Source organism: Oryctolagus cuniculus, chromosome 7 (genome assembly GCF_051225735.1).
Source record: "Oryctolagus cuniculus isolate XC-2025 breed Fujian yellow rabbit chromosome 7, ASM5122573v1, whole genome shotgun sequence".
NCBI classification, from domain to species: Eukaryota; Metazoa; Chordata; class Mammalia; order Lagomorpha; family Leporidae; genus Oryctolagus; species Oryctolagus cuniculus.
In genome coordinates this window covers 31,324,575-31,338,825 of record NC_142873.1, presented here as the reverse complement: position 1 = coordinate 31,338,825, position 14,251 = coordinate 31,324,575, and the positions used below count along the sequence as shown (strand labels likewise).

At 47.3% G+C, this 14,251-nt stretch overlaps 1 protein-coding gene across 13 annotated transcripts in view; it reads right to left on the bottom strand.

The window, feature by feature from the left end:
* Positions 1–14,251, bottom strand: part of ADCY10 (adenylate cyclase 10) — a 147,276-nt gene that overhangs the window by 73,310 nt on the left and 59,715 nt on the right. For 3 of the 13 annotated variants that reach the window (XM_089336620.1, XM_051856005.3, NM_001082153.1), the window contains 5 exon segments: positions 13,184–13,272; positions 9,016–9,207; positions 6,711–6,829; positions 6,334–6,410; positions 648–837 (listed from right to left, as the gene is read on the bottom strand). In XM_089336620.1, coding sequence (XP_089192746.1) covers positions 648–837; positions 6,334–6,410; positions 6,711–6,829; positions 9,016–9,207; positions 13,184–13,272 — 667 coding nt within the window. 13 annotated transcript variants of the gene reach the window in all.

Sequence of the window (14,251 nt, the reverse complement as noted above, 5' to 3'; positions counted from 1 at the left end):
AATTGTGAAATTCCCAGTAGACCTGGGGTGGGGTGGGTGCCGATAAGGAAATCCATTTAGACACCCGAGGGGAGGGGGCAGAGGGAGAGATGAGGTTGGGAAGGCAGCTGTTGACCTTGCATGTCACCACCAGGAATTAAACAAACACAAGCATGAACATCATCATGAAAATGGTTGAAAGCCTTTGAAGAATTTTAAGTCCAAGGTGGTATTTACACAACGAAGCCAGGCTTATGGCTAATGTTTTTCACTAAAGATCTAGAATAAAAACAGTACCTTATACTCTTCAAACTCAATTAATGCCTGGGCATACAGTTGGCTAATATGTAAATATTTAATGGTGGGTGATTTTGGTCCATCCGGGTGCACGGGTGCACGTAGGTATTCAAACAGAGGGCATTCTACGCTCTGTGTCCATAACCTTTGACGAATCACACTCAGATTCTCAGATCTGAGGGGGTAATATCATAGGGTGGAGGGGAGATGACAGATTTTGAAGTCAGGACCTTGGTCTGGAGAAAAATTAGATTTCAATTCATAAAATGGCTGCAAAATCACAAATGGATGACTGCTTGCTTCACTATCATCATTCTCCCATTTCTTTCCAAACACACACACACACACACACACACACGCCCCATACTCACACTTTCTCATTAAGTCCCAAACACTGATAGACTGGTCCAGAATCGCCAACACCTTTCATAAGTTTCTTTGGGAGCTCTTTAAAAAAGTAGGGTGGTAGGTTGCTGCCATTGTAGGTGACGGAGTCACAGGTCACGATTCCCGGGTAGTACATCATCATCCTGGCAGCTATGTTGACTTTTTGACCAATGACTACAACAGGAAGGAGAAAGTCAAAGAACAGTCACTGCACTGCAAGTAATCTGGGGATATTGTCCCCAAGTGTCACTTTACCCTTTACCCCCTTTGCCTCTTGTGAACTGTACTCAAGTCCAGCCTTCAGCTATCTGAGTTCCACCCATGGCTACCTTTAAAATATGCAAGAATTTAATGCAATTAGCCATTGACAAAGTTAGTACTACACCCTGGAGGCAAAGAGAATGATCTGCTCAGGGATGCAAAGATCTTAAATACAGACTGGATTTTCTAAGTGGGAAAATCACAGGCTGGGCGGGCTCTCAGATAAGGGGTAATTGATCTTCTACAAGGTGGACAAACACAAGCACGCCCAAGGAGTACTGACCCCGAAACTGACCCCTTGCAGCATTTGGAATGCAGATGCTAGATATCACCAGGTCCCATCTGCCCAGTCTCCCTCCCTTAGCTTAAGGTGTCCCTGCCCTGTTGTTTGATTGCAAATCAACATCTTACTAAAATCACTGAGTTGAGGAACTGGTGCATCTATCATGAGGTTACATTTCTCCCAAAAGTAAGGTATTGGCTTGAGGGATGTGTGTGTGTGTGTGTCTGTATGTGTGTGTGTGTGTGTATGTGTGTGTGTGTATGTGTGCAGAGGAGATTCCACACCCAGGGCAGGATGTAACTACCACCTGTATGTGGCCCCCAGATTCACTGAAGCCCCCTTGTCCATCATAAAGAAAAAGATGTCACTGACCAATCAAGAAGAGCCGAGAGGGGCCAGTGGTATGGCAGATGGATTAAACCACCGCCCATGGTGCTAACATCCTATATAAGTGCCATTTGAATCCTGCTGCTCCACTTCTGATCCAGCTCCCTGTTAATGCACCCAAGATAGTAGCAGAAGATGGCCCAAGTGTTTGGGCACCTGCCACCATGTAGGAAACCCAAATGGAGTTCAAGGCTCCTGGCTTTAGCCTGGCCTAGCCCCAGCTGTTGCAGCCACTTGGGGTGTGAACCAGAAGATGGAAGATCTCTCCCTCCCTCCCTCCCTCCATTTCTCCCTCCCTCCCTCTCTCTCATACTCTGCCTTTCAAATATATTAATAAATCTTTAAAAAATAAGTAAAAGAAAGCCAGACCAACCAGGGCTTGGACACAAGCTGAACACACATCTCTCAGCCCAAACTTCAATCCAAGACCCTCTGTGCTCCTAACCCTTCAGGGAGCCTGAGAATTGATAACTGCCTGGCTCCTTGCTCTGCACTCTGTAATAAATGCCTCCTTTCTTCTACCATTCTGAGCATGTCTGGCCAGTGGACCCAGTTTGGGGGGTTCTATAGCAACTCCTCCAGCCAGGGTTGGGGCCTGTTGTATATCACTCCCTGGACAAAGCACAAAAATGTGTCTGTATGCTCCTGCAAATGAACCTTCATTTGGTAATTTCTTTTTTTTTTTAATTTATTTATTTGACAGGCAGAGTTAGACAGTGAGAGAGACAGAGAGAAAGGTCTTCCTTCCATTGGTTCACCCCCCAAATGGCTGCTACGAAGCCAGGAGCCAGGTGCTTCCTCCTGGTCTCCCATGTGGGTGCAGGGGCCCAAGCACTTGGGCCATCTTCTACTGCCTCCTGGGCCACAGCAGAGAGCTGGACTGGAAGAGGAGCAACCAGGACTAGAACCCAGTGCCCATATGGGATGCCAGTGGAGGATCAACCAAGTGAGCCACAGTGCCAGCCCCCATTTGGTAATTTCTTATGAGTAAATGGAGCTGGAAGGGGATGATGTAGGAGACACTGACGCACGGTAGTGCAGAGACTGTGGGCCTCAACTTTATTGCTAACCATGATGGGCAAAGTGTGTGGGCAAACTACTTTAGCTCTTCATGCCTTAGTTTCCTAATCTATAAAATGGGGATGACAAACGTGATGTGGATGAGGCAGGGATTAGGAGCTAAGGACTGCCGACATCCAAGCCACCTGCACCACCCAAACCCCATCATCTTCCACGCCAAGTCAACATGGTTGAACGCTCGGCATACTCACTCTTCATCATGCAGCTAAACCTCACTTTCCATCCATTTCCTGGAGACTGCCACGTGGGATGCAGCCCCACCCCCACCCTTCCTCCTTTGGAACTTCAATCAGGCTCTCCCTGGGCACCCCCTCTACCCTATGAAAGAATGACCCCAGCCTGGGGGAAATTTGCTCTTTTAAGATTTCCACTCTCATGTCTGAGTATGTGCTATCTTTTTCTTTCAATAAATCCTGCTTTTATGCTCTGTCTACGTCTCCCAGTTGTACTCTTTTTTTTTTCTTTTTTCTTTTTATTTTGTTAAAAGATGTATTTATTTATTTGAAAGGCAAAATTACACAGAGAGGGAAGGAGAGGCAGAGAGAGGGGTCTTCCTTCCGCTGCTTCACTCTCCAGTTAGCTGCAATGGCCAGAGCTGCGCTGATCCAAAGTAAGGAGTGAGGAGCTTCTTCACCTAGGTCTCCCACGCAGGTGCTGGGGCCCAAGGACTTGGGCCATCTTTTACTGCTCTCCCAGGCCATAGCAGAGAGCTGGGTCGGAAGTGAAGCAGCCAGGACTGGAACTGGCGCCCATATGGGATGCCAGAGCTTTACCCACTATGCCAAGGCACTGCCAAACCCCCCTCTCTCCTCTGTCAGGTGTATTCTTACACATGGGAAGACAAGAACCAGGACTACGTTTAGCTGGGGATCTCTCTGCACCCAACCAAGGTTCTCAGTCCCCACAATGTAGTTTGGGAATCCTCATTCCCACAACAATAATACCTATTTCAGTAGCTTATGAAGATTAATGAGTTAAGACACATTTATAACTTTGAACAGTGTCAGGATGAAAGTAAGCCCTCAGTGTTACCACTAACTAGGCAGTAAATGTTCCACTTTAATATAAACTTGACTACTTTTGATTAAGATACTCTTTTTCAAATTTGTTAAAAACTAAGGAGGCCATTGCTTTGGAATAAGCTCCTGAACCGGACCCCAAAAAGATCAGAATAAAAATGAAAACGGAGTCTCTCATACTAAAGTTCCAAACTACCAAAGCAAAACAAAGTTGTTATCTAACCTTCAGAGAAATCAGGAGAGATAACAGTCAAATTTCCAAACAAGCCAGTTTCTTTCTCGTTATGGGGCTGGCTCTGTGGCACAGCTGGTTAAGTTAGGTGCTGGTTCCTTCCGGATGCTCCACTTCTAATCCAGCTCCCCGATAATGTGGCTGGGAAAGCAGTGGAGGATGGCCCAAGTTCTTGGGTTCCTTACCCACATGAGAGGCCTGGAAGATGCTGCTGGCTTTGGGCTGGCCCTGTCCTGGCCATTGTAGCCATTTGGGGAATAGCCAGTGGATACAAGGTCTCTCTCTGTGTGTGTGTGTGTCTCTCTGTCTCTCTGTGTGTGTGTGTATGTGTGTGTCTTTCTCTGTCACTCTGCCTTTCAAATAAAAATAAACCTTTTTTTTTCCATTTTCTAAAAAAGATTTTATTTATTTATTTGTAAGGCAGAGTGACAGAGAGAAAGGGACAGAGGAGGGGCCTTCCATCCACTGGTTCACTTCCCAAATGGCCACAATGGCCGGGGCTGGGCCAGGACAGAGCCAGGAGCCTGGAGCTTCCTCCAGGTCTTCCACATGGCCGGCAGCATCCCAAACACTTGGGCTATGTTCCACTGCCTATTCAGGTGCTTTCGCAGGGAGCTGGATCGGGACTTGAATGGCAATCTAATCTGAGATGCCACTGTTGCAGGCAGCAACTTACCCTGCTGCACTGTGATGCTGGCCCCAGTAGGCCAGTTTTAAGTGGCATATTAGCAAAGGTCCCTCTGCTTTAATCCTTACACACAGCACAGCAAGCTGATGTTAACCAACCATCTGTCTTTCTGTGGTTTTGTCCTGCTGGCTCTGTCTTATGAAAAAAGACACTTGGAAATGACCAATATGCTTTTTATAATTTGCTTCTGTTTCTGTCACCTTTCTGTCTACAAAACCAGCTTCCCTGGCTCAGTCTATGGCAACACTACATCTATTGTGTAGAATGAAGTACTGCTCGACACTAGGACAAACATGACCATTTCAGTACTTCATGTGCATTCACTGTTCTATTTGCATCACTGCTAATCATCATAAGCCCTAAAAGGATTGAAGAGGGGAGTAATAGGACGAGTCAAGAGTTGTGGTGATAACACCCCTTATCACTACTCCCTCTTCAGAGGCATATTACTTTTCAGTAGTGCCAGTATTTATGGTTGGTAAAAAGTAGTCCTAACCTATTGCCTCTCTCATGTTAACAGGCAAATTACTTTCTTTATTTTTTATTTATTTTATTTTATTCCTTTTTTTTTTTTTTTTTGACAGGCAGAGTGGACAGTGAGAGAGAGACAGAGAGAGAAAGGTCTTCCTTTGCCGTTGGTTCACCCTCCAATGGCCGCCGCTGCAGCCGGCGCACCGCGCTGATCCTGGCAGGAGCCAGGAGCCAGGTGCTTTTTCCTGGTCTCCCATGGGGTGCAGGGCCCAAGCACCTGGGCCATCCTCCACTGCACTCCCTGGCCATAGCAGAGAGCTGGCCTGGAAGAGGGGCGACCGGGACAGAATCCGGCGCCCCAACCGGGACTAGAACCCGGTGTGCCGGCGCCGCAAGGTGGAGGATTAGCCTATTGAGCCACGGCGCCGGCTATATTCTTATTTTTTTTTGACAGGCAGAGTTAGACAGTGAGAGAGAGAGAGACAGAGAGAAAGGTCTTCCTTTACCGTTGGTTCACTCCCCAAGTGGCCACTCCTGCCAGTGCATTGCGGCCAGCGCACCGCGCTGATCCAATGGCAGGAGCCAGGTGCTTCTCCTGGTCTCCCATGGGGTGCAGGGCCCAAGCACTTGGGCCATCCTCCACTGCAACTCCCGGGCCACAGCAGACAGCTGGACTGGAAGAGGGGCAACCGGGACAGGATCCGGCGCCCCAACCAGGACTAGAACCCGGTGTGCTGGCGCCGCAAGGCGGAGGATTAGCCTATTGAGCTGCGGCGCCAGCCCTTTTTTCATAATTTTATTACTTATAGACAGAGAGAGAATGAGTGAGCACTCCCATCAGCTGGTTCACCTGGCAAACGCCCACAGCCAAAGCTTGGAACTCAATGTAGGTCTTCAACCTGGACAGCAGGAACCCAATTAGTTGAACCATCCCCACTGCCTCCTAGGGTCCACATTATTAGGAAGCTGCAGTCAGGAACCAGAGATGGGTACTTCGATATGGGATACAGCTGTCTTAACCACTAGACTTAACATCTGCCCCACTTACATAATTATTACCCTCATGATAGCCCCAGAAGGACACAGTTGGCAAACATGGAGACACTATCAATGGGCAAAGCTGCATAGCCCAGTTCTACTTGGAAGACCACGGACTTCCTGAGGGCAGAGCCCACATCTTACTCATTTTTATGCTTCCTTCCTTCAAGCCCAGCAGAAGGGAAAATGGGGAGAAGCTGGCTCAGCGCACCTGTGTACTCGTGTCTCACAGTATGTCCGACAATTCCACAGAAGACAATCCCGCTGGCAACACCGATGGAGACAGTACTGTGCCATGCAGAGGGTTGTGGGAAAGAGATGAACAGATACTGAGTATGGAGAAAGTAGGCAGGTGGGGGAGTAATGAATGGGAGCAGAAAGGAGTGGGAACGGATTTTCAACAAAGAATTCTCCTACCCCCTTGTAATCAATTCAAGGCATGTGCATGGCTTGGAGATGCAAAGAAGGACCACGCTGAGACACAGAACTAAGTTCTTAGTCCTTCTCCTTCCCTATTCCCTATGCACCCACCTCCACATCCTTAAAAAGGACCAGGGCCCACGGGTTGGGATCAGGGTCAACACTCACTGGATTTTGTGGACCTGAGAGCAGAAGTCAAAGATATCCACAGCACTTTCCAAAGCGTGAGTGACCTCATCAGGTGCCTTCTCCCCAGGGAAGCCGAAGACACAGAGGAAAGAGCAGCCCTGTAGGGAGAGTCAGCAGGTGCAGCTCGTGGATGGCGAGCTTCAAACTGGGCCAGCCAGAGGGCCCTGCACGTTGGCAGCATTTTTCACATTCTGAATTAGGTCAATCTCATCGCACTTCTCCCACACCGGTTTGCTGTTGTTGTTGTTTCGTAAACTTCACAGAACTTCTTGTGCACCATCAACACCTCGGGGAGGCCTTGCTTCTGCTCCAGAGAGTCTGGGTTGTGCTGAGCTATTTGTGTGCATTCACCTGTTTACTCTCCCTCGCCACCAAGATCTTATGTTGCAAGGTTTTATGTTGCTAAGCTTAAGTTGAAGAAGCAGCACAGAGCAGTGGAACAGGCACCCGTTTTGAAATCAGAAAATCTGTGTTCTCAGGCCACTTCCCAATTGCAGAAACTTGGTTGCCAATTACATGGAACTTGGGTTTATTTTATCAAATTGTTGTTTATTTGAAAGGCAGAGAGAGAGAGAGAGAGAGAGAGTGCTTGCATTTGATGGTTCTCTCCCCAAATCATGGGCTGAAGCTAGGGTCTGGTAACTCAATCCAGGTCTCTCATATGGGTGTCAGGAACCTAATTACTTGAGCCATCACAGCTGCATCCCAGGGTCTGCATGAGCAGAACGCTGGAGTCAGGAGCCAGAGCCAAGTATCAAAGCCAAGTACTTTTACATGGGACACGGACGTCTCAACTGATATCCTAATCTGTAGGCTACATGCTCATCCTTGAACCTGAGTTCAATAATCTGAAAACGAATACAATTTTGAGTCTATACTTGTTATAGCCTGATGAAATTCAAATAAACACTAAGAGACCTCAATTTCTTCAACTCTCTCTGAAAAGAATTTGATCGAGGGTCAGAAGCTAAAAGCGGCTGGGGCTATGCCTGGACTTGAAAGAGTGCAGCCCCAGTTCCAGGTCTGTTTAAAGACCAGAGGACAACCTCTTCAGGGGCACCAGCCAGCCTGCTCCATCTGGAGCTGTGCCGAGCGGCTTGGCAAGGGGCGCTTGACCAACTCTGGCAACGAGAATAGCAGTTGTCATTTCCTGATTGTTGACTGTGAGATAGGCATTGCAGCCAGTTCTTCACACATCACTTAAAACTTCCAGCACTCATCTGAGGAAAACACAATCCCCTATTCAAAGAGGAAAACAACCAAGGCTTGGGAGAAGTCCAGTTTCTGCTAAGGCCACACTACCAGGAATTTTTGGAGGCATGTCTGCAAGACACTAAAGACGGTTCTAGGGTTTGTGCCCTGTCCTTGTGATACTCACGAATGAGTACCAGAGAGCATCAGGCTGTAGGTAATCTTTCCCATCCTGGATCTGTGCTTCCGGCCTGGATGAGTGACACGTGTGTGTGAGTTATCAGCCCCGATTACAGCCTGCTAGGAAATGCTTCTTGAATAAGTCAGTGGGCAGATGTAGGCAGCAATTCAGCACTCTTCTCTTAAGACACAAAAATGCCTGACGTGGGGAACTGATTCTCACCAACACTTCTGTGGCCATTTGTTGACCACAGCGTCTCTCCCGGAACTGACTGAAAGTAGGCGAGAAACATCCGAGAGCGGGAAGCGTGCTCGCTTCCCCACCGAGGATGGTGGGGATGACATGGCAGGTGGGTATTATCGGGAATAAACAAATAAGCTTCCGGGTAGGAAGGTTTCCTGACCTAAAATCCCTGGGGAATAATTACACACCAGCTGAAGACACCGTATGCATAGTGGGATGTGGCTAAGCACAGTAAGTGCAGACTGCAAAGGCCAGCCTGAGACCAGCTGGGTTTGAGTTCAGTCCTGCCCCCTCTGTCCCACACACACACACACACACACACACATGCACACTAGCAGGATGATCGCGAGTAAAACTCCATCTGGCCTTGTCTTGGAATCCTCATCCCCCCCTTGGCATCCTCACCTAGAAAATGAAGATAACAACAATACTTAGGGTATTCATGAGGATGAAGCAAACTACTGTAGAGAAAGTGGGAACAATACCTGGATGCAGTACTACACCCGCCATACAAATACTCTATTTATAGATATAAACTGATACTTACAGGTTAAATTTCTAGTTTCCCTCCAAATCACTCATGTGCTTGGCTGTGAATGCTAACTGCAAACTATTGGCTGGCTCCCGCCCCCCCCCTCCCCCCCTCCCCTGCCCTTAGCTCACATTTACCTTGTCAAACATGAAGACTTTATTGATCTGGCCTCTGAAGACCTTCAGGACAGAACTGATGTGCACACAGGCATCCTGGATGGCCGAGCCTATGACCTCTGCTTTGTTCTGGTCTTGAAACATCAGGTTCACAAACACAATCGTCACTGGGCGAAGCTCAGACAGATAACCCCGAAGCTGTTTGTCGTCAATCTGGAAGGTACACAGCAGCTTTCTGTAGCATACGTCCTTGGCAGTGGCTCCTTCCTCTCTACACTCATACTCACAATCATCGCTGGATGGAAAGTAGCCTTTTGAGACTCTGGGGAAGTTGAAGTTATGAGAACGTGTGAGGCACGAGGCAAGCCAGTCCACCTGAAGTCAAGCAGATGGAAATGGAATGCACTATCCAAACCCCTTCCATGGGGTCTTTTTTTTTAATTTTTATTTTTTTAATTTTTTATTTTTGACAGGCAGAGTGGACAGTGAGAGAGAGAGAGAGAGACAGAGAGAAAGGTCTTCCTTTTGCCATTGGTTTACCCTCCAATGGCCGCTGCGGCTGGCGCATAACGCTGATCCGAAGCCAGGAGCCAGGTGCTTTTCCTGGTCTCCCATGCGGGTGCAGGGCCCAAAGACTTGGGCCATCCTCCACTGCACTCCCGGGCCATATCAGAGAGCTGGCCTGGAAGAGGGGCAACCGGGACAGAATCCGGTGCCCCGACTGGGACTAGAACCTGGTGTGCCGGCGCCATAAGGCGGAGGATTAGCCTAGTGAGCCACGGCGCCGGCCATACATGGGGTCTTATCATGCTCACTACGTTTAGGCCAGCAGCCAGTCTGTTACTCCAACCGCTAGCTCCCTTGTGCCAATATGAGCAACTTCAATAAGACAAAGAAATACTTTTCCAATAAAAATAGTATGCTACGCAATTCAACCAGATCATATCATAACCCAGTATCTTCTGGAATATTTTCATATTCTATCCCACTATACCCTTAAATGAAATAAAATTATTTATCACTGTTTTACTGCTTAGTTTGCCAAGGCATGGAGAATCAAGGAAACAAGTCATATTGCCAGTTGGAGGTAGGAAGAGACAGTAACCAACTAGAACCCAAATCTTCAGATGCCTTGTCCAACATTCCATGTCCCCCTGCTCTTGCCTTTCCACAGTGGCATATTTTATTTAGCCCTCCTCTTCTCACCAAGCCTACCCACAATAGGCGCAGGGATGAGAGAGAAGAGCATTTCTAAATCATCCCTGGCCGGCGCCGCGGCTCACTAGGCTAATCCTCCCCCTTGCGGCACTGCCACACCGGGTTCTAGTCCCGGTCGGGGCACCGGAGTCTGTCCTGGTTGCCCCTCTTCTAGGCCAGCTCTCTGCTTTGGCCAGGGAGTGCAGTGGAGGATGGCCCAAGTGCTTGGGCCCTGCACCCCATGGGAGACCAGGAGAAGCACCTGGCTCCTGCCATCGGATCAGCGCGGTGCACCTGCCGCAGCGCTCCGGCCGCGGCGGCCATTGGAGGGTGAACCAATGGCAAAGGAAGACCTTTTCTCTCTGTCTCTCTCACTGTCCACTCTGCCTGTCAAAAATAAATAAATAAATCATCCCTGCCAATCATCATCAGCCTTGAATTTTGTTGAATCAAATGCACAGCAAACCAAAAGTCTCAGATTCTCCATAGACAAAGTGAAGCACCTTTGCCAGATGAAAGCAAGAACCGGCACAGGGGATAATAGAGCCATGCTCCCTTCCTATATAGGGTGGGCTTGATTCTGTGTTATTTAATTCCTTTCACAAAAGGGCATTTAATAATGTCTAACCAACACAATGACTTTCTTGGATTTTTCAAGTGAATTCATTCACAAATAACTTAAAAACGGTTCTGTCAGACCATGAACACTGAGTTTTAGCTTGGAAAACAGGACCACCTGTATCTCTAAGGACCTCTATTGATATATTTTAAAGATTTATGAATTACACAGAGAGAATGGGAGAGGGGGAGGGAGAGGGAGAGAGAAGAGAGAGGGAGAGATCTTCCATCTGCTGGTTCACTCCCCCAATGGCCAGTATGGCCAGGGCTGGGTCACCCTGAAGCCAGGAGCCAGGAGTTTCATCTGGAAATCTGGAACTCCCACATGGGTGCAGAGGCACAAGTACTTGGGCCATCTTCTGCTGCTTTCCCAGGCATATTAGCAGGGAGCTGCATAGGAAGTGGAGCAGCTAGGACTCAACTGGCACCCATATGGGATGGCAGCGTCACAGGCAGTGGCTTAATCCATTTTGCCACAATGCCCACCCAGGGCCTCCATTTTTCAGAAAATTTTATTTATTTTATTTGAGAGGCAGCAAGATGAAGGGTGCAGAGAGAGAGAGAGAGAGAGAGAGGAGTTAGAAGGAGAACTTGTATCTGCTGGTTCACTTCCCAAATGTGTGGGAGCCAGGAACTCAATCTGGGTCTCCCATTTGGGTGGTGAACATACACCCACTTGAGCCATCAACCTGCTGCTTCCCAGGAAGCTAGAATCAGGAGCAGAGCCAGGACTCAAACCCAAGCAATCTGACATGCAGTGCAGGCATCCCAAGTGGCAAATTTCTGTGTCTTTTGTTGTTGTTGTTTTAATTTTATTTAAGTTACACACATTTCATGTATTTCATATATACATGTTTATGAACATAGTGATACTTCCTATCCTCCCTCCCTCTTGCCCATGCTCCAACCCTTCTTCCTCCTCCCTCTCCCATTCCTATGCCAGTCCTAGGACCTCTTTTCTTTAGGTACGGGGCAGCCTTATGGAAGTCATGAAAGGTTTGTCTTTGGCTTCTTTTACGCCCCCTTCGCTGTATCTCTTCACCACGTGTTCATGATTCCTCCCCACAATACTCCCAGTGACTCACTGAATCCTTCTCATATCCCAACGGCAAAAGGAAGATCTTTCTCTCTGTCTCTCTCTCTCTCACTGTCCACTCTGCCTGTCAAAAAAAAATAAAAATAAAAAAAAAATTGAAGCTCCTGGCTTCAGATCGGCACAGCTCCGGCCGTTGCAGCTATTTGGGGAGTGGATCAGTGGCCTCTCTCTCTCTCTCTTTCTCTCTTTGTGTAACTCTGATTTTCAAATAAATAAATCTTAAAAAAAAAAAAGACACGTATTAGAAGAGTAGAGAGACGGTGCAAAAATTGTAGGATTCAGACAGGCCAGGATTCAAGTCACAGCCACACCTCTTACTTTACGACCTCAGGAAAGTGCCTGGTAGCACTCTGGTTCTCAGTTTTCCCACACAGAAAGCGGGGATAAAAATATCTACTGAGAACCGTCAAGGATTAATACATGAATGAGCAGAATGACTGGCATATAGTGGGTACGGTAATTATAATCAAATTATAGTTATAAGTCACATGAATTAATATATTTGAAAGTTAATATCTAAGAGAATAAAAAGAAAAAACTAGGGTGGGCATTCTGCTTGGTGACTGCATCCCATATCAGAGTGACTGGGTTCCAGTTCTGGCTCCACTTCCAACAGCTTCCTGCTAATGTATACCCTGGGAGACTGCAGGTGATAGCCTAAGTCCTCAGATCTCTGCCACCTATGTGGGAGATCTGGATGGAGTTCCTGGCTCCTGGCTATTGTGTGCATTTGGGCAGTGAACCAGCAGATGGGAGCTAGTTATTTCTCTGTCTTTGTCTTGCTCTCTTTCAAGTAAATAAATTAATTATTCTTTCCAACAAAATAAAGAAAAAAGCTCTGGGGCTTGAAGATAGTTTGATGTGTTCTAATCACCTGTATTGTTGAATCTCAAACTGTAAGAGTCAACGCATGTGACTAAGAGAAACTCTACCAATACTTACCCACTTGATATTTTTCTGCCATATGGCCTTTAGAAAGGGTAACCATGTGTTCTTATATGCTTGCAGCAGCTCCAGCTGGCCAGTTCTACAAGGCAATGCAGTCCTAGCATATGCCTAATGTCACAGTGTGGTTTATGAATTATGGCCTCTTGGGCTCTTAATGTATGCTGATTTGAACAACACAGTTATAGTAACTACACAGAGAATTTCTTTTTACTTCAGTGAGACATTTGACTACCTGCTAGTCTGCCTGTCTGCCTATCTATCTATCTATCTATCTATTCTTCCAGCTGTCAGAGATCACTGACACCCCAATACATTTAGTTATGAAAATACCTGCTTCAAAATGCTTTCCATCACATACTTCTGTAGGGACAACTCCAGGTCTGGATCAGACTCCAGCATGCACGCAAGCCTCAGGAGGTCTAAGAGAGCAGAGGGAGAGAGCAGGCTCAGGACGGCTTGGCCCGTCTGTGCTGGAGGAAAGGGTCTCCCAGGCCCCATTCCCCTGGGCAGTGGTTCCCACAGCGCAGTCAGGAGGAGATTCTTGGACACCTAGTGGCCAAGAAGAGCAAAAGAAACCAAAGAGGAGTTCTCAGAGGTGGGCTTCCCAAAATTCTGCTGCCTGTGGCACAAAACCCTATTCTAATTGTCATTGTGCTTTGGGACTTGGGGAGATTTTCACCCCTGGACTTGATCTAAAACTCTTACAACAGTAGGTGGGGACGGAAAATGAGGGGAGGACCATGGGTGGGGGGTGGCGACAGAATGAAGGGGGTGACAGAGCAGCAGGATTAAGATACAGGAAGCTCACTTCTCAACTCAGACTTGACACTGCTAAGATTAGCAAAGGCCACTGTTGTGGTCTAGTTGCACTGGGCCCCAACAGACCAGGCTTGAAACCACTGGAGCTGAAGTTCCACTTCACCAGGCTGAACCTAAGCTGTTCCTCTGACCATCCAGAAATACCAGAACTAGAGAGAGGCAAATCTCCCAGCATTAACTGGCACCGTAATAAATTTCCTCTGCCTTAATCCTTACACAATAAAGGTAACTGAAATAATCTGATATCAACCAGTTCTCTTTTTCCATTATCTGTCTCCTTGTCCCTGCCTTCCAAAGAAAATAACTTTGAAATGACCAATCTGTCTTTTCTTTCTGCACCCGTTTTCTATCTATAAAACCAATCTCCTTTATTTGGCTTATTGGAACACATTCTGTTTCATGAAGTTTCTAGAAGCTTCCCACTTCTAGAATAGAAAAGAGTCAATTAACATCTTTCAATTACAGTAATTTTCTAAAAAGATTTATTTATTTATTTGAAAAGCAGAGCAACAGAGAAAGGGAGAGAGAGGGAGAGGGAGAGGGGGAGAGAGAGAGAGAGAGAGGTGAGAGAAGTCTCTT